Source organism: Petaurus breviceps, unplaced genomic scaffold (assembly GCF_028583685.1).
Source record: "Petaurus breviceps papuanus isolate PSGF00001 unplaced genomic scaffold, PetGlider_PUasm1.0 175, whole genome shotgun sequence".
NCBI classification, from domain to species: Eukaryota; Metazoa; Chordata; class Mammalia; order Diprotodontia; family Petauridae; genus Petaurus; species Petaurus breviceps.
In genome coordinates, this window is record NW_027185764.1 from 18,687,519 (window position 1) to 18,708,323 (window position 20,805).

Below are 20,805 nucleotides of genomic sequence, written 5' to 3' on the forward strand. Positions count from 1 at the left end.
GGAATCCTTGCTAGCTACAAAGAGGTAAACATATTTGTAATGTTAGGAAAAACTTCTTAATAATTACAGCTGCCCCAAAGTGGAATCAGCTGCCTCTAGAGCTGGGGCCTTCCCTCTCATTAGAGGTCTTGGAGCAGAGACGAGATAAGCTCTCGCCAGGTATGTTATAGTGGTGATTCCTCTCAGACATGGGTGCTTTCCAGCACTCAAATTCTGTAAGTAGGCCAAGTATCCAGAGATGGGCTTTGCACAACATTAGGTGAGTAGGGTTTATTTTTTGTTTGTTTGGTTTTTTTTTTCTCAGAGTCCTCATCACCTCCTTGTTTTCCAACTCAAAAGTCTGACCTGAAAATTTCTCCTTGGGAGCGGCTATCTAGAGACATGTGTGGTGCTTTCTGGGGAGAAACAGAAGCAGCCAGAATCCTTGAAATCCACTGATAATCCCAAACCTCACGTTAGCCTCTCCTTTCAGCCCATTAACCCCACGTAACCCCAGGCTTTTACTAATACTGGCAATAAGTAAGAAAAACCGACTGGCTGGATTTTTACTGGGGTTAGGCAGGGGTTCAAGGCACAGATAAGTGTGAATAAAGAGAAATGGCCAAGAGAGGGAAAAGGAGAGAAGGGGGCGTGTATAGATAATCCACAAAGAGGGCTACTAAAGTCCTCAAGGAGAAGACTGTGATGGAGCAAATGTTTATTAAATCCTGAGCACACAGGAGGTGCTGGATAGAAAGACCAAAGTAATTGAAGCTAGGTTTTTATTAACAGACCTGCTCTGGACTGGTTAATCATTCACTGATGAAGTTACACTTTCAAAACAGAGAGAAAGCCAGGAGGCTTTGAGAGATTCTTCTGCTGTTTGCTTAGCCTGTGGCTCTCTGGGCTTGTAACTGATAGGTTTAAGCACAGAAAATCACAAATTCCCTGGATGCTTCCTTAACTCATTAGCCTGGACGACTGCTTGTGTTTGATAGCTGAAGGAAGTGAGGGTGGGGGTAGCAGAGCAGACAGATCATTGAAATGGGACACACTGGAAGGGTGAAAGAGTTCGATTGAAAAAGCAAAACAAAACACAGCAACACTCTGTAAATGATAAAGGGCAAACTGGGAATCCCTATGGTAGGTGAGCCACCACTGACTGGGCTCCTGGCAGTGAGGATCTGTTTTGACTGTGGGACAGCCTGACTACTCTCTGTCTGTCTGTCTCTGTGTCTCTCTCTCTCTGTGTCTCTCTCTCTGTGTCTCTCTGTCTCTGTCTCTCTATCTCTAATCCCGCCGTTCAAATCCTGCCTCAGACAATTACTAGCTGTGTTGCCCTGGGCATGTTATTTAACCATTCTCAGCCTCAGTTGCCTTTTTTGTAAAATGGGGACAATAATAGTATCTGTTTACCTCATGGTATTATTATGAGGATCAGATGAGATAGCATGTGCAAAATGTTTGACAAATCTTAGAATATTATGTAAATGCTATTATTTTGTTGTTTTTCAGTCATTTTTCCAGTGACCCGATCTGTGGTTTTCAAACTGCTGGAGTGGTTCACTTTTTTCTTCTCCAGCTCATTTTATAGATGTGGAAACTGAGGTAAATATGGTTAAGTGACTTGCTCAGGGTCACAGAGCTAGTAAGTGCTGAGGCTGGATTTGAACTCATGAAGATGAGTCTTCCTAATTCTGGGTCTGATACCATCCACTGTGCCATCTAGCTGCCCTAAATGCTATGATTATGACTAGGTAGTATTATGTGATAGAAGAAGACCCCATTCATTTGGATTCATAATTTCTAGTGTGTTTGTTTTTTTAAAAAATCAAGGCAGTCCCCTTGGCAATCTATATACTTATTCCGACCCCAGCCACTGTTCACAAATCCTGGGGAACTGCTTTCAGGGCCTTCAGCACATCCCTCTAAACACCTCTATGGTGGGAGATGATCATCCTTTGATTTTTACAAGCAGTCAAAAGTCAATTGGAACCAAGCAGCCAAGCCTCATGAATTAACTGTGTAGTACCATTTTTTTATCAGAAGCAAGGTAATCAGCCTTTTTGTGTGTGTGGCTCATTGAAGTGGCTCTTCAAGTAGCTCCAAACGATAATTTCTGATTATTTTTGAGCAATGGTTACATTCCTGGAATGAATATATCTTCTTAGGGATCATCCCAGTCAGAGAGGATCACAGATTAGGACTTTGAAGGGACCTCAGTGATTGTTGAGTCCAACACCCTTCTTACATATGTGGAAAATGGGTCTGAGAGAGATTAAGGGACGTGCTCAGAGTCACATAGCAAGTACATATTAAAGATAAGATTTGAACCTAGGTCTTCCAGATTTCAAGTCTAATGCTCTGTTCACCAAGTGACTTCTTTATAGGAGAGTATAGGATAGGGTTTGGCCTGGGTTTTAAAAAATTCTCATTACTTTGTAGCCTTACCTACCACCTTCCTACTGGCTAGATTCTAACCTGTCGCCAAAGTCATCTTTTTGTCTAGGTTTCAAAATAAAGGCTGGCCCTTCAGATCATCTGGGGTCTCGTCCAATTCATGAGGCCAAGTTTGTCTGCCAGTGAGCATCATGGATGTCAATGAGAATTTGGCCTAAAGCCGAGAGCCTCAAGCCCCTGGTTTAAATAGGTAAGATCTCCTTGTCACAGGGTTTGGAATTCCAGAATTCTCTGCTGCACCTTCTTTGCCCTCTGGGCTGTCTTTCTCTCTCTCTCCTCTTTCATGATGGGACATGACAAGTGATTAATTCACATTATGGAAAGTAGGCTGGGAGGTAATAGGAGAAGCTGCTGCAGCCATCATATTCATGGCCTGTGTCTGTCTTCACAGCATTTCATGAATTAAGAAGAATTCCCCAAATCCAGAGTGACTTGATCAAGATTTTTCACCTTGAGATGTGGGGGTACAAGGTGGGTAGAGGATCCCCACAAGAGAGCTTTTTGATTTTGATTTTTTTTCAAATGTTACTTCCTGGCAGGTTTCCAATTTTCTTATTAATTATATTTAATATATTTGCACAGAAGGAAAGGGAAATAATATTTTGTATACTATAGATTTTTTAGAAATTCTGGTGAATATGGAAGATGTGATGTCTAAACAGGAATGGAGAGAAAATTGGAAACTTACTCCTGAGGGGGAGAGGGAGGGATAGAGGGAAAATTTAATACAACATAAAAGCAAAATATGTCAATATTAAAAAAAAACCACAAGAAAATTGCAATAATAATAAAGCCTTCTCCTGGGGAAGAGTCTAAGGTGTGACTCTAAAGTGTTGGACTGGGGAGTCAGGGACACTTGAGTTCAAATCCTACCTCAGACAATTACTAGCTGTGTTGCCCCAGGGCCACTCTATTCTTGCAACAAGAAAATTTTGATAAGTAGGGTCTGAAGTATAAAGGAAGGGATTATGTTTTTGGGAAATGATTTTTCCCGAGGTACAGAGATTTGGGACCACTTTTATTTATTAACTGATTCGTTAATTTATTCATTGACCTTTAATAATGATATCAGAAATTAAAGAAGCCATTTTATATGTGTCTTTTTGGGGTGCTTTACTTTCTGTAAGATAAGAGTGTTGAACTAAACCAGTGGTGTTAAACTCAGATAGAAATAGGAGACACTGAACTATGTATAAGGATCTCTGTAGGCCACATAGTAACTTAGTCTTAAAATCTAATATTATCTGTTTTATTATATTTTTATTTATTTTGGTAAATATTCCCCAATTATATTTTAACCTGGTTTAGGCCTGTCAGGAGTGTTATGGGACAAATATGGCCCATGGGGCCGCTGTTGGACACTTCTGAACTAGATGGACTCTAACCCTTATCTAAGATAGGATTGACTTTAGGTGCCAAAGAGACACAAAAATATTGCAGGAACCATTCTATCAGAGGGAATATTATATTGCATAATATTGTGGGTGGTACAATGGATGCATCACCAGAAAGGCCTGAGTTCAAAACCTGTCTCAGTTGCTCATTATCCATGTATCCCCAAGAAAATGACTTAGTCACTCAACCTTAGTTTTCTCATCTGTAAAATGAGGGTTTTGGAATTAATATCCTCTAATTCCACTTCTAGCTCTAAGACTATGATTCTGTGTTGAAGTGTATGGCTGGACTCCCATTATGGCACAAACTAATTCATGGAACAGCCACTTTAAAGACTCCTTGACCATGTGAGAAATGGAAATTAAAAAAAAAAATTCTAGGCAGATATAAAAATGGTTTATTCCCCCATGGAAGGCAGATTTCAAATTGTGCTTGAATGAGAATGAAGATTATTCATAGTCAGCCTCTACCTCCCAATTTGAAAAATCCCTGAGCTGGCTTGATAGGTAGGAGGTTTGAGACATATGTATCGGAAAGCCCTTTGGTTTGAGTCTTGGCTCTGTCCCTTACCCCTTCTGTGACCTTGGGCAAGTCACAACCTCTCAGGGCTTCAGTTTTCTCTTCTGAAGGGGCTGGACTAAATAAAGGCCTTGTAAGGTTCCCTACAGCCTTAGCTCTGTAATCCTACTATCTTATGATTGGGTTTTAGTCCCACATCAGACCCAGGAAAGCTATCTCTTCTATCCACAAGAGAACTTCTAGAAACCATGGCTTCCTGTGTTTTCTTGATTACATTTTATCTTTTTCACGATCAGGATCATGTTAATCCAGGGAAACATTTATTCTCAGAAGAAAAAAACGCTATCAGGAACATACAGAAGCAGTTGCCTTCTCTCTGACTCTTAAACAGGACAATGAAAGCTATCCCAAGTCACATAAGGCAAATCCCATTAGGACAAATCAAGTTTCATTTCTGTGTGCCTCACCCCCAGTCAGAATTTAGTGAAGGGTTTCCTCCAGCATGCTACCACTCCCTCAAAATAGCCTGCTCATAGACCCTTAATGTGGACACTTTCCTTTTGTGTATCCTCAAGGACTGTGCCTATTAACAAAGCAAAAATTGGTGCGTTAACAAAAATGATTCCCCAGTCCCAGAAATTTCTAGGGATTTCTAGCTGTATCAATATTTGAAATATAGCTGTGGAGGATACTGGAAATAGGGCTATATTTTGAGTCAAGAGACAAAGAAATAAATCTTGTCCATGATACTCAGGATGATAGATCTGGAGCTGGAAGGGACCCCAGAGGAGATCTAGTTTTTACAAATGAGGAAACTGAGGTCCAGAGAGGTGAAATGATTTTCCTGAGGTACAGAGATAAAAAGCATCAGAGGTATGATTTGAACTCAGGACCTCTGACTCTAGAATCAGTTCTTTTTCTACTATACCAACCTACTAGCTATATGAACTTAAGCAAATTGCTTGACCTCTCTGGTGTTAGAAAAGTTCTATGCCCAAAGCCTTGTTCCTTTATGGGAATAAACATGGGTTTTCAAGGATTATGCAAGCAGAATGCAAACTAAAGTAGGTTCATAGAAGGGAAAGTGTGTGAGTGTGAGTCTGGTGACTTGGAAAGCAGACAAAAAGTACAGAAAGTCTCATCACAAGAAGGCTGGCCATAGTGAGTGACCAATGAGACGAGAGACCTGTTCTCATGATGTTCTCTGATTCTCTCCCTAAGAATCTCACATTTCTTAGACCCTCTACAAATACAGTATGAAAGAATGCTTCAAATGATTTAAAACCCCTCTGAGACCTTGAGGCTGTCTTTAGCTGCCTGTGAAAAGACCAGGAATATAGCTAAACTGGTAGTTGAGATAATGCCCTTGACCTCTAGGCTTTCCTGATCTCTTTACCTTTTCCCTACCTGCTCAGCTACGTGGGAGAACAGAAGAGAGTTGTGCTTCAAAAACTAGGGAACCTTAAATCCCAGAATTGTTCAGAAGCTAAGCAAATAACCATTCCCTGGCTTATAGTCTAGATTTCAAAGAAATTGGGAGGTATATTGAATGCTCAACCGAAGCTAGGGTAAGATCTCTTACAGAAGGACCCAGTCTTCTGGACAAGTCTAAAGAAAAGACTAAACTTGAGGATATTAACTAGTTAGGAGGACATTTTTTTTCTATCCCCCTCAACTCTGTTCAAAAGGGTTAAACACCTGGGCTGATAATTTTCTTCTGGGGAGATAAGAGACCTCAATAGTCAAGACCCTAAAAACATAAGTCAGGCACCAGAGATTTTAGTTATGTCAGAAGCTGAAGACTGGAGAGAATATAGTCAAGCAGCATCCAAAGGAGATGGTGCTGGAGCAATGTTCAACAGAGGGAAATTCTGAAAGCACATTATCAGGAGTCTGTGTGCCCTGTTTAGCAGTGTTCAGGGGAAACCATAAGACAAACACAGAGCAATCCCAGTGGGAGCAAGAAAATGATATTGCTAAATGACACCAGTGACCCTATAGCATTGGAGGCATGCTTTGTCTCTCTATGTGCATATTCTAGTGTAATGGTAATGGGAATTTGAAGACATTCCCTGCCCCTTATAAGCCTAAGGGAATTTGAAGACATTCCCTGCTTTGGAAATATACTCTGTCTCCTAATAGGCTGAATGTAATCACATGGCACCTGTGGTAGGAAGAGTTTGCTGAAGGGTAGAGCAGAGCCCACAGAAAACTGAGAGTCAGAACAGCTAGATGTCTGGGAGGAGAGGACCCTTCCAAGGGAGATGGTTAAGGGTGTGATTAAGTATTGGTCTTGTGTTAGATTGTGGGAAGGCTAAAGAATGCTGTGACTCTCTGCTATGTGGTGCATTAATTTCTATGTTTCTATGATGGATTCGGTTTCCTGGTGTTGGGATTTGGTTTTCTGGCGTCTGAAAAATATTTTGCTTCTGTCTTCTCTATGGAGAGTCTGTTATATTTTGCAACTGAGCACTATGCAAGCATATTTATCATGACGGTTGGAGCTGTGAATATTGCATTGGCACTACACCTGATCACTCATGTTCCCTCTGTGTACATCTGTCCGTGTGTGTTCCAGACACACATGCTCCCTATGTGCATACCTCTCCATTTACATTCCCAATCATCCCTATGCATGTTTACTCTTTCTACTTATGGTGTGCATATTTGTGGGAGAGCATGCCCCTAGTCTGTATTGGGAATATTTTATTGCTACTTTTATTACTATGCCATTTACTTGTCTTTGCTTTGAACCAATTGTGTCCTCTGGCTAGTAAAGGAAATTGCATTGGTGAGGGCTTGTGAACTCTGGATTTAGGAATGCCTCCAATCTGCAGTAATCATTTCCTAGAGATTCACCCTCTGAGTTGATGGGGATGGGATAGGTAATCTACCCATGTGCTATAAATAGTTTACTTGTTGATATTCTTAAACTTGGAGGGTTTTTTTTTTTCTTTTTCTGATGACTGAGTTGATACATTGCTGGAGGAACTGAATCAGGAGACAAGAAAGGAATTGTTGGCTACTGGAAGGTTGGTCAATAGATTTTCCTTAGAGAGATGGGTAAAGAATTGACAGAGCTGATCTCATTGCATGACCCAAGGACACAAATATCATTTCATGGGTTATTTGACCATCTCACCTTGAAGTAATCACGATGAATATAAGCCAACATGATCATAAAGATAATTGCAGAGTATGTGCCAACATCTGTTGTAAAAGAGGGAGAAAAATGGCATGAAAAACTTGACGAGATAGACCAAAATGTCTAAATGTACCTTGGCTCTTGTAAAAGGGGTGATGGACTAGAATATGATATACCTTTTCATACATGGCCAATGTCTTGATATGTTTTGACTATAGTTATTTGTTATAAGGGAGAGCTCTTGAGCTCTTATTTAGGGGGAGGGTATAAGTTAGTATGTATGCATAGAGAGAGGAATAGGCAAAAAAGGAAGAAAAACATCATTAAAATATGTAAAATACATAGTAGAAAACAAAAAAGTTCATAAGAAGACAAAAATATGGCAATTTTGTTTCTAACTTGTTAACTTTAACATGCTCTTAAAAGACAAAATACTTAAGAGAAATCCATAATTTTATATTCAATCTTATTTTTTGCTCTTTTAATATTTAAATATTTGTGCTTGTTGATGATTGTTAAGTTCATAATAAAAAAGAAAATTTATAAAGATTGGCTCATTTCAAAGAATGTAAGGAAGTACTGGGCTTGTAGACTGCTAAAAAAACTTTATGTCAGGGATATTTCCTTTACTTAGGGATTCAGAAATGGCTGGATCTGTCAAGTACCTTACAACGTTAGAAAAAAAGAAACAAAATTGACTATATTTTTATGGACAGGAAAAAAATGACTGATGATACGAATATCATTTCTGTGTGCAATCAAGGAATCAAATTGCTAAAGTGGGGATCAAAATCAATACCAAATTGGAGACAAGATAGAGATGCAAACATACATTGCATGTGATCACAGCAGTTCTGACCAAATTTGTTTAAATGAGCTTTTGACTCTGAAAAGTGAGAAATGGAAAAAAAATGAAAACATTCATTCTCTCATTCTTTCTTAAAGAAGCTCAATCACTGCAAATCAGTTACCACAAATAGGAGGCCAAGAAAGACCAGAAATTGCCTCATTCAGAAAGCACTTGATTTCTTTGTCAAGTGAAGAGATGTTCATTTGATGGCCAAGGACAACATTGTTTTAAAACATAAGCTTATTTGAAATCCATGGAGTTGGTGATCTCATGTCCAAAAAAATCACTACAATGTGGTTAGTCTACTGGTGAAGAACTCCTCTTTACTTAGTCTGGTTCTTGGAAAGCAGACACATTCTTATATGTCAATATTTTTCTAGAGATGTCATATGGCTGTGAGTCACAGAATACTTAAATCTATTAGGACCTGAAGTTAAAAATCACTCAAAAGGCAGTGGAGGGGCACATGGTAGGTATGCTTAGCCTGAAAATCTTGACAAACTAGGAATTATGCCAGAGAAGCAATATAATGATGTCATCAAAGAATGATTGAATTAATATAATATTCAGCTAATCAAATATAATAATCAAAATTATGATTTAATAAGAAGATGTGCTAGTCATGATGTGAGAGTAAGAGATAACTGATGGGACAACTTGAACACTCCATTGATACCCTTGAAATATAAAAAAAAATGTTAGGAAGGTCACTAGAACTTACAGGCTGTTCCCCCCTTAATTTATGAAAGGATATGGGAGCTAGGAGTGGTGGTGCATGCTTATAATTCTAGTTACTGGGGAGGCTGAGACTGGTGGTTTTCTTGAGCTTAGGGGTTCTGAACTGCAATAGGCTAAGCTGATCAGGTTTACACACATCAATATAGTGAAGTCCCTGGAAGGAGGGAATGGGTTGGGGTGAGGGGGACCAGGTTGCCTAAGAAGAACAAACCATAGCATGTTAGAAACAAGAGTAGATCAAAGTCCCTGTATCAATTAGTAGTAGGGTCAGTGCTGTGAGTGGCCTCTGAATTTCTAACATAAGTAAGAGAGGGAGACTCAGAAGAAAGAGAGAAAGACAGACAGACAGAAAGAAAAAGAAACAAAGAAAGAAATGAAGAAAGGAAGAAAAGAAAGAAGGAAAAAAGGAGGAAAGAAAGAAGGAAAGAAGAAAGAGAGAAAGGAAAGAAGAAAGAAAGGAAGGAAAGAGGGAAAGAAAGAAGGAAAGAAAGAAGGAAAAAAGGAGAGAAGGAAGGAAGGAAGAAAGAAAAAAAGGAAGGAAAAAGAAAGAAGGAAAGGGGGAAAGGAAGGAAGGAAGGAAATTGGGAAGATAAGGAGAAAAGGAAAGAAGAAAGGAAGAGAGGGAGGGATGAGCAAGAGTCATATCAGATGGTCAGAAATACTTTATCATTTACATCAATGGAGAGAAGTTCCCAATGACATCATGGATCCATTGGAATATTGTAGAATAAATGGGGAAGACTGCAAGTTACTAGTGGTAACACTTCTCAGAAGAGTACAAAGAAAGCGAGGGCAAAGGGAGCCCATAGAAAATTTGCCGTTCGATCCAATTAAGTCAGGCTGTTCTAAGAACATTTGTAGATTAGAATGGAAGGATAAAAATAGGTGTGAAAGAGATCTATTGGTGTTTCTATTCTATCAATGATGACAGTGGAAACATTACCTCAGTGGTGGATTTTACCACCTTAGTACTCATTTTACTAAGTAAAGTGATCGAAATGGCATCAGAGATAAAGATAGGAATAGCAGCTCAACTTGACAAAACACACTGAGAAGAAATCCATGCTGGTAGTGACACAATTTTAAAGACATTTGATTTTCAAAACAGCTCAAGGAAGGAAAGATTCCAGATTAATGAAAAAAAAAGATCACAGACAATATTTTTGTCTCTCCAAAAGACATTTGAGAATATAGCAACCTACACATCTATTTTCTCACTTTCATAACATTTTTATGAGAATACTTTACTTATGTGTTACAGGGTGTGTACAGAGTTCTCCTAGCTACTTTCAGCTGACCATATATTAGCACAGTCCTTGGGTACTTTGGTCATACTCACCCCCAACTGCACTGAGGCTGTCAGTTACTTTGAGAATGATAAGAGTCAATAATTCAGTGGATCTCTAAAAGAAAGTGACATGTCTGGAAGTCTACTTTTTTATTTGTGAATTGTGTCAAAGCTATTTGAGTTTCTCTATGGAGGGGTGGGTTGGAGAAGACTAGTATCTTTTCCTTCTATATTGTAGAATAAATGGGGAAATGCCAAATAGTCAACTCATGGGAGCTAAAGTAGGGACTTGACTAGGTAAGCTTAGTTTGGCCCACGGGTTTCCTAGCTGCCTTTCCTCCATTTGTGTTTCTTCCCTGAGTGTAAGTAATTGAATAGTGATCCTGAGATGACTGTGTCCAATCTTGAGGAGAACTCGTAAATTTGAGAGGTCTGAAGATCCACTAGACACAATTATTAGGAAGCTGCCTGGTGGGAGGGGGAGTTCTGACTTTTGGAGAAGATGAGCACTGGCCAAAGGATAAACCCAATTCTTGCCTGGCTTGCCAGAAGACATCTACCTAGAATGAGCCAGTGCAGAGAGAGATGAAATGTTAAATGCCTATTCAGCAGTTCCTGAAGCTACTTCATATTCTTCTGTTTAAATCTCAACCTCCTGGGACATGATGCTAGTATTTATATTTCTGATTGCTTTATTAATGCATGCTTATAAGAATTTTTTAAAAGTATTTCTTTTGTTTGGAAGAAATAAATAGATGTTCCATACCTGGTTTACATTGAACATTTAGTATTTTTCTTATAGCCCCTGCCCCCCGCTTCTCCCCCCCCCAAAACCTTTGATATGAACCAAACCTAAATTTTAAGTAATTTTCCCCAGGAAGACTGGTATGGGGCAGGGTGGGGGTGGTATAATGAACTAAATAGTGAAAGAAAATCATTTGAAACTCTTATTAGAGCCCATTAAATTCTTTGGACTGAACTTAGCCACTTCGTGCATGGATTCAGAGCTGAGAGGGACCCTTAATAAAATTCCAAAGCACCCAGAGCCCGGTAGCAGTTCTAATTACTAGATATTCATCAAGGGCATTCTAAAAAAATAAAAACAAATTGTCAAGCATTTTTTTCTTCCTCCCATTTCTTTACTACTCCTCCCCCTGGGGGAAAAAGATAAAGCCTCTTGTAACAAATTCCCAAATTGGTTATCTCCAAAAATGGGTCTCATTCTGCATATTAATTTTTCATGTCTCTGTCAGGATATTAGTAGAGAAAGGAAAAGAAGCAGCATTTATGTATATAGTATTTTCCCTGTGCCAAGCTCTGTGCTAAGTGCTTTTTACAAATATTATCTCATTTGATCCTCGTAATAACCCTGTGAGGTAGGTGCTATTATTATTCCCATTTTACAGGTGAAGAACCATTCACCTCCTGAAAGAGTTCCCCAAAAGGATAACTCCCAGTAATATTATAGCCAAATTCCAGAGTTCCTAGGTCAAGGAGAAAATATTACAAGCAAGAAACAATTCAAGTATTGTGGAAAAACAAACAGGATAACACAAGATTTAGCAGCTTCTGCATTAAGGGATTGGAGAGCTTGGAATATGATATTCCAGAGGTGAAAGGAGCTAGGCTTAAAACCAAGAATCACCTATCCAGCAAAACTGAAAGTAATCAATGAAGGAGAAAAATTAATATTCAATGATTACAGGAATTTAATGCTTTCTTGAGGAAAAAAAACGAGCTAAAGAGAAAAATTGATTTTCAAATGTAAGACACAAGAGAAGCATGAAAAAGCAAACAGAAAAAGAAATCATAAGGGATTTTTTGAAATTGAACTCTTTACATTCCTACATGAAACATAACACATTTGAAACTCATGAGACCTTTCTCATTTCAGAGAGAATATGTATATGTATATGTATAAAAAGGGCACAGGGTGAGTTGAATGTGAAGGGATGATATCTAAAAAATAAAAGTAAGGGGTGAGAGAGGAACATACTGGGAGAAGGAGAAAGGGAGAGGTAAAATGGGATAAATTATCTCACATTAAAGAGGCAAGAAAAAGCTTTTACAGTGAAGGGGAAGAGGGGGGAGGTGAGAGGTAATGTGTGGACTTTACTCTCATTGTATCTGACTTAATGAGGGAATAACATACACACTCAATTGGGCATAGAAATCTATTTTACCCAACAGAAAAATAGGGGAGAAGTGGATAAGAGGGATAGACAGGTGACAGAAGGGAGTGTAGAATAGGGGAGGGGGTAATCAGAAGCAAACACTTTTGAGGAGGGACAGGGTCAATGGAGAGAACAGAATAAATGAGGGCCAGGATAGGATGAAGGGAAATATAGTTGCTTAGTTTTTCACAACATGACTGTTATGGAAGTCTTTTGCATGACTATACACGTATAGCCTATATTGAGTTGCTTGCCTTCTCAATAAGGGTAGGTGGAGGAGGAGGAAAGGAGAGAATTTGCAACTCAAAGTTTTAAAAATGAATATTAAAAATTGTTTTTATATGCACCTGGGAAATAAGATACACAGGCAATGAGGCATAGAAATTTATCTCACCCTACAAGAAACTAGAAGGGGTAAGGGATAAGAAAAGGGTGTGATAGAAGGGAGGGCAGATTGAGGGAAGGGATAAGCAGAATACATACAGTCTTGGTGTGGGGACAGGGGAGAGATGGGGAGAAAATTTGGAACTAAAACTCTTGTGGAAGTGAATGTTGAAAACTAAACATAAATAAATGACAGGTGAAGCAACTGAGGCAAACAGAAGTCAGATGACTTGCTCAGAGTCAGGTAGCTAATGACGGATCTTCCTGACTCCAGGCCCAGCACTCTATCTACAATGTCACCAGCTGCCTCACATTTTGGAATTGTGGTTGGTCATTATGTTGATCAAAGTTCTTAAGTTTTTTGAAATGTTAACTTTTGTAATGTTGTTATAGTATAAATTGGTTCTCCTGATTCTGTTCACTTCATGTCGTATCCATTCATACAAGTCTTTCCAGGTTTCTCTGAAACCATTTCTTACTCCATTTCTTGCAGCATAATATTGTTTCATTATAATCATATGCTATCATTTGTTCAAACAGTCCCCAGTTGGTGAGCACCTCCTAAGTTTCCAGTTCTTTGTCACTACTAAAAGAGCTGCTATAAATATTTTTGTACTTTCAAAATCTTTTCCTCTTTTTAAAAACACTTCTTTGAGTACAGATGACATTGCTAGGTCAAAGGATATGCATATTAGTAATTTGGGGGGCATAGTTTTCAATTCCTTTCTAGCATTTGGCTGGACCAATTTATAGCCCCACCAGTAATCCACCAGTAAAACCAGTCTGTTTTCCCACAGCCCCTCAATATTTGCCATTTTTTCTTTCTTTGGTCAGCTTCACCAATTGTAACTCCAATCAAGACATCACACTTGAGGGTTGCTGCTGTGAATATATATTTAAAGGGGTTGATTTGCAAGGTATAATAAGTCCTCTATTCAAAATTAAACCTTATTCAAGAAACTAAAGCACTAACAATTCATAACAATGTAACAGCTTATTACCAGGGTGGCCGCAAGGCCTAAAACAAAACATACCATTCAGTAACATAGTACAATACAAAATATAACATAGCATGCCCCTCACCTTATACAGTCTTGGGGGGGGGGCAGAATCTTTGGGGAGTGAACAACCAGCTCCTCCTTACTCAGATACTGTTCTAAAATACTTGTTCATACAACCAGGGGATCCAGGGCCAGGGTCCTCCCTTAACACAACACATCCCCAGGGATAGAAGAGAACACAACACCCTCCACCCCTGGTTCACAATAGGTTGCAATCCCCTCAATCCGAACAGTGTCCAAATAAGTTCCTCTTGGGGGTGTATCCTCACCACACTGCCATTACAGGCTCCCACCTGCCTCTCTCAGGTACACACATTCTCTTAGGAGCCAAACAGTCCAACTGTTAACACTGGTCCAGCCCCTACTTCCAAGTCCTGAGGGGTGGCAGGGCGACAAAACCAACTGGATTGGGTCCCTGGGGTGATGGCATTTCCCCATGCCACCAAACACAACTCCACCTCTGGGTCCCAAACCATCCCAGGGGCACGTAGCAGGAAGGCATGCTCACTGCTCCTGCCTTGCTGTAAAGTTTTCATCTTGACCTGGAGCCAAGTTCTGAACCTGTGGCTCTTCCTCTTACAGGTCTGAGAGCCAGCAGCTCTATGCTCCTGCCTGGGTCCTGATGCAGGTAGCTCTCTGCTCCTGCTCCATGTCTCACCTCATGGTGGAAGGGACTGCTCTACTCCAAGCTCTCCCTGCTCCTACCTGAGTCAGGCACAGCAGGTTCCAGGGACTCCTGCCCCCCCAGTTTCTGTTTCTGGCCCGCAGCACCCCAACTCTGGAGCAGCTTGTCCTGTTCCAGCCTTGCATGGGGAGGGGCTGCTCTGGTCTGGCCTTTGGGCACAGCAAAATAATGCAAAAATTGGGAAATAATACACAACTATCCCAACCTCATTAAACCCTATACTTTCCTCAAAGGTGTTAAAAATCTTACTTTCCATTAGTCTACTGTTCTCATAAGAGTTGATATCAGAGGTCTTCTCTCTCTCTCTCTCTCTCTCTCCCTCCCTCTCCTCCCCCCTCCTCCCCCCTCCTCTCCAAACCTTGATGAGTGATTTACATTCACAGCTGGGGGACCCCTTGATAACCTAAACTTCCTTCCATGAGTGAGCACCCAAAGCAATATCTCACCTCAATACATACATACATACATACATACATGTATATATATATATATATATGTATATATATACTTTTGACTAATAGGCTTCGAGCCAGAAGGCACTAAAGCCCACATGACTCAGCAGAGCTGTGAATTACCAGGATTCAAAGGAAATTGATCCTTCAAATATTTACAATTTAGTATGAACCTGGGAAACTGAACTCCAACAACAACAAGAAAAAGACAACAAAAACTCCACCTTGCTTGCACTCACACCAATCTCATAGGTGTGAGAAGGAACCTCAGTGTTACTTTTATTTGTATGTCTCCAATTTTGATCATTTGGAGTATGTTTTCATATGGCTATAGAAAGCTTGGATATCTTCCTCATCAAAGGGATTATTAATGAAAACATGAGATGAAAAAAGGCATGTGTTGACTTATAATTTTCTATAGAAGACTATATCTTCAGAGTCACACAACTAACTGAAAAGTATAAAGAATATATGATCCTGTTGTGTTTATTTTGTTGTTGATTTAATTTTTTTTGCTTTAGTAGAACAAAATATACAGTATATTTAAGGTTCTGCTCAAACAAGATATTCCTCGTGTATGTGTTAAAATCATACAAATGACACGCCATATATAACTGTTTTTAGTCTATATCTGTGATTTTATTAATTTAGAGAACTTTCAATGAGGAAACTCCCTCTACCAATGCAATAAGAAACTGTCCTTTAATATGTAGTCTATGAAATTTGCTTATGTACTAAGAGAGGTTAGATGTCTTGCTCAAGGTCACAAACCAATAATAGGTCTTCCTTACTCTGAGACTGGCTTTTTATGGCCATATGGCCTCTCAGGATACATATATAACAAGTGTGATAAAATAATTTATTTGACAACTGTAGCTATGAAAATAACTTTGATCAATGATTCACTATAACAAGATCAAATAAGGTAAAAACCAAGCAGACATATGCTTACCCAAGATATGCACACTCCTGTATCCTGGAGAATATCGTGGGCAGAAGTGGGATTCTGTATCTATGGTGAAGCTACTCCCATGCGTTGGTTCATTAACTCTCATTTAGATATTTTATTTCAAATGTAATGAGCAGATTCACCTTTGAAAGCCAAAGGCATTTATTAGGGACCCAGAACTGATATAGTCAGTGTTGTTTTCTGTGGATAGGATATATTGGTTAAATAAATTAGTGTGTGTGTGTGTGTGTGTGTGTGTGTGTGTGAGTGAGTGTGTATAGATACAACACACACAAAGAGATTCAGAGTAAAACAAGTTTACTGCCTGTGTGGCATTGAGAGGCCGTCAATATGACAAAGATGAGGTGTATTAGAACAAGAAGGGCACTCCCCAGGTGCTATTGGAAAATTGCCACACACATGGTGTTATAAGCTGAGTTCTTTAGAGCAACAATCTTCCAAGTGGGGTGTGTATACCCTAAGGGGTACACAAGATCCACTGAGGTGGAAGAAGAAAATATTAGAATTCCTATTTTTATTTCATTTGATCTAAAAATAATTAAGCTGTACCATGATTTAATATACAGATTGAAACAGATGCCCTCATTTGGTCCTGTCATTCCAGTACTCTTCTCTCTGTTGATTATTTCCAATTGATTCTGTTTATGGCTTGTTTGGACAGAGTTGTATGTTGTCTTCCTAGCTAGATCGTGAACTCCTTGAAAGCAGTCTTTTTGACTTTCTTCATATTCTCAGAACTTAGCATAATGTCATGTACACAATAGGTATTTAATAAGTGTTTATTGACTGACTGATCACATGAGGTATTTAGAAGGAAGAGTGGGAGGTCCCTGATAGGAGGGGTTGATGGTGGTGCTCTTAGTTGTCAGTTTCCTCCTGTTGCAATGCATCGCAGGTACCTGATTAGTGAATCCATGGGTTGTAGTATCTGGTTTTATCTAATCTGATAAATTAGAATATAAGCTCCTTGAGAACAGAAATTGTTTCATTCCTTGTCTTTGTATCCCCAACACCTAGTGTAGTACCTGGTACACAGTAGGAGCTTCATAAATGCTTTTGATCAATTCATTAAAAATATTCCTGTAAAGTATCCTTAAATTGAAGATAACACTAATAACATGAGTATCAATGGGCAACAAAAAAATGGCAAAGCCTTTCCCCCAACATGGCACTGAAGGCGAAGAAGAAAGCTGTTGTCCCCCCCAAGACAGAAGCCAAGTCCAAGGCCTTAAAGGCCAAGAAGGCAGTGCTGAAGGGTGTCCATAGCCACAAAAAGAAGAAGATCTAAACATCCCCCACCTTCTGACAACCCAAGACACTGAGACTTCGAAGGCAGCCCAAATACCCTCAGAAGAGTGCCCCTCGCAGAAACAAGCTTGATCACTATGCCATCATTAAGTTTCCCTTGACCACCGAGTCTGCTATGAAGAAGATTGAGGACAACAACACCCTGGTCTTCATCGTGGACGTCAAGGCCAAGAAGCATCAGATCAAGCAGGCTGTAAAGAAGCTGTATGACATCGATGTGGCCAAGGTCAACACACTGATCTGGCCTGATGGACAGAAGAAGGCCTATGTCCATCTTGCTCCAGACTATGATGCTTTAGATGTTGCCAACAAAATTGGAATCATCTAACTTGCTGTGTCCCCATTCCACCTATGATAAAAATAAAGTTTTCCAGAATATTAAAGAAAAAACGGCAAAGCTGATACTTCTCCCATTCTTAGTATGAGTCCTTTGTTAACCACTTTTGGAGGTAACTGGTGATGATCTAATCAGATCTGACAGGAAGCTCTCCAAAAAAGTTCCAAATTTTAAAGAGGATTATTTGAGACATGGATTTATAACTACTGTTGTTCATTGCACCTTAGGGTGCTAAGTGTATATTGTGCCTTGAGACATTATTAGCAAATGATAGCATGAAGGAATCATGATTAGCAAGACATTTAAAAACTAAGTTTTTAATGATGTTAAATGGGTCATCTCTAAAAGTTCTGCAAAAAAATGGAAGCAAAAATTTTGTAATATGTTTAAGAATCTTACAAAAGCAGAGTTCTAGTGGGTTTTGAATACACTTATTAAAAATGTAAAAGAAATGCAATACCTTCAGATTAGTTTGTAATAACAACTGACATCAGGGAAGATTAAAATTTACTAACATCAAATAGTCTACATGTCTGTTTGAAGAGAGTTTCTCTCTCTGTCTCTGTCTCTCTGGAGTTGGTCTCAAAGAGGCTTTTCCTCTTGTAGAAGGTAATATGTTGTCTCTCTTCTCCAAAGGGAAGTTAATAAGCCTTTATATAGCACCTACTAGGTGCCAGACCCTGTGAACCTTACAAATATTATCTCATTTAGTACAATACTATGTGAAGTAGGAGCAGTTATTATCCTCATTTTTTATAATTGAGGAAACTGAGGCAAATGGAGGTTTAAGTGACTTTCCCAGGGTCACACATCTAGTAAGATTCTGAGCCCAGCTTTGAATTCATCTCCCTGACTCCAGATCCAGCACTCTATCTACTTCACCACCTAGGTGCCTCAAAGCTTTCACATCAGCTCTACTCCTCAAGCAGAACTGCAGTAGCCAATGATCATTCCCTTCACCATTTAGGAGAGTCTTATATAAAATACTCCAGGCTTGAAATCTGGGGTACTTATTGTCTACCATGTCATAGCATCCTTTTCACTCTGGAAATTCACTCTTTCCCTGAAACCATCTTACCCTAGAAGGTAATTAGACTTTGTAGCTCCTTCCCCTGATTGGTCAGTTCCTCCCAGAGACTGATTCTTTTGAGAAGTCAAACTAGGCCATCTTTTGTTTCATTTCCTATTTAGCCTTTAATCACTGAATGGGCATTGCCGCAGACAAACAGACCTGGGAAAGGCCAGGGTCTCCCACTGCATCCGGGGCCATCACCAGGCTTCCTGACCTATGTCTTGCCACCGGACCATGATTACTCTGCAGAAGAGTAATGGTGACTTTGCCCAGACCTGTCTCACTTAAATCTAATTCATTTGCAAGTCAAGCCATCACCCTCCTGATGTCCTTGGTCTTCTTCAACAATGAAGGATAAACAAACAAAGAATAAAGGATAAACGACTGCAACAATCGTCCCAGAACCTCCATTTTAAGGGAAGTATCAAGACCATACCCCCTTCTTTTTCACCTTCTTTTTATGTGTTGCCTTCCCTCATTGGAAAGTAAGCTTGAGAAGGGAAGTCGTTGTGGCACCGCAGAAGCCTCTGTCTCCGTCTCCACCGTCGAAGCCCACTCCCCCTCCCCATCCCTCCCCTGTCCCTCACGATGCCAAGACCTTCAAGCAGCGCTGCACCTTCGAACAAAGAGTAGATGTGAGACTTATTGGAAAGCAGCATCCTGCCAACATATCGGTGATAACAGAAAGATACAAGGGTGAGAAACAGCTTCCTGTACTGGATGACACCAGATTCCTTGTGCCAGATCATGCCAACAGGCGTGAGCAGATAATAATCAGATAATCAAAATAATAATCAAGCTTTCTTTCTATTGGTGAATGGACACAGCATGGCGAGCGATTCAACACCCATTTCTGAAGTGTATGGAAGTGAGAAGGATGAAGATGGATTCTTGTATACTGTTACATGCCTCTCAGGAGACATTTGGAAAGAAATCTTCCGTGTAAGACCTAGTACAAAACTTCTATACTAGAATTTTTTAAGCCCTTATCCAGGAAAAAAAAAAAAAAGGGATGTTACCAACTGAAATCGATCAGTTAATTTAATCACAATTCACCAAAATAGAAGTATTACCACCTTAGGGGTTTTTAGTAAGTTGTCTCGTGTATTACATGCATATGTAGTAATACATGTTCATTTCCAAAAGCATATACAATACAGCTTTGGAAAACTCCTATTTCACCTAGGATATCTTGTTTTTAAGTTTTAGGTTTAGATATATACCTTGCATTCTAAGTTGCCAGTAAAATGGACATTTGAATTGCTGTAGTGACTTTAAAAAAAAAAATAGGAATTTCAATTCCAGTGGTGACCTTTAAGCTTTTAGTGAAACAAGTCTTTGTTCATGGAAACTGCTATTTTTTATAGGAAGGTTTCTCTTTAACTGTATCTTTAAGTAGACCTGTCAAATGTCATATCTATTTTTTAAAAGTCCATTTACCACAAGTGGTTGCAGCAAAACAGGGTAAATGTGGGGCAAAAAAAGTCTGGAATTGATGCATAGATTCCAACTTAGTGAACCATCAACTTTCTTGCTGTCACTTATTTGTTTTCTATATAGTCATACAGAGAAACACCATGGATTGTATGGGTAAATCAAATGATTTCTTTTAAATGCTTGGCTTCCAAAAAGTTCCTGAGAACAGAGGGATGGTGTTTCTTACATTATGGATTTGCTCTGATTTAGAGACTCTCAAATCAATAACTATTTCATTAAACAGTTGCACCAGAATAAGTCTTTGCTGATGCAGTTAGAAACTATATCCTAGAAGTTTGGAGTATTAAAATTCATTTTGCATTCCCTTGCCCCTTTTTGGGTTAAATCTGTAGTCTGATTCGTTATATTTTAAGTAGAAAAGTAACTGCTTCACTAAAATACTTTATTAAAATTTTAACTGTAAGCATACTTCAGCTATCACTGTTAATCATAAAAACCCCATCCAACCAGTTTACACGTATGTCATTTTGTAAAGGAGAATGTAGCAAAGG

General features: G+C 39.3%; 1 protein-coding gene and 1 pseudogene across 1 annotated transcript; both read left to right on the top strand.

The window, feature by feature from the left end:
* The first annotated feature begins 17,265 nt into the window (after positions 1-17,265).
* LOC138158998 (large ribosomal subunit protein uL23-like) lies at positions 17,266-17,736 on the top strand. Its single transcript, XM_069085355.1, has 2 exons — positions 17,266-17,346; positions 17,416-17,736. The coding sequence occupies exons 1-2, from the start codon at positions 17,266-17,268 to the stop codon at positions 17,734-17,736; spliced, it is 402 nt and encodes a 133-aa protein (XP_068941456.1).
* Positions 17,737-17,829: 93 nt separating this feature from the next.
* Positions 17,830-19,763, top strand: LOC138158999 (microtubule-associated proteins 1A/1B light chain 3B pseudogene; annotated as a pseudogene).
* The last annotated feature ends 1,042 nt before the right edge of the window (positions 19,764-20,805 follow it).

Excerpts from the sequence above, each read along its gene's own strand:
- LOC138158998 (XM_069085355.1), top strand. The coding sequence starts at position 17,266 with ATGGCACTGAAGGCGAAGAAGAAAGCTGTTGTCCCCCCCAAGACAGAA. Across the intron at positions 17,347-17,415 it reads CCTTAAAGGCCAAGAAGGCA|ACACTGAGACTTCGAAGGCA; the intron begins GTGCTGAAGGGT and ends TGACAACCCAAG.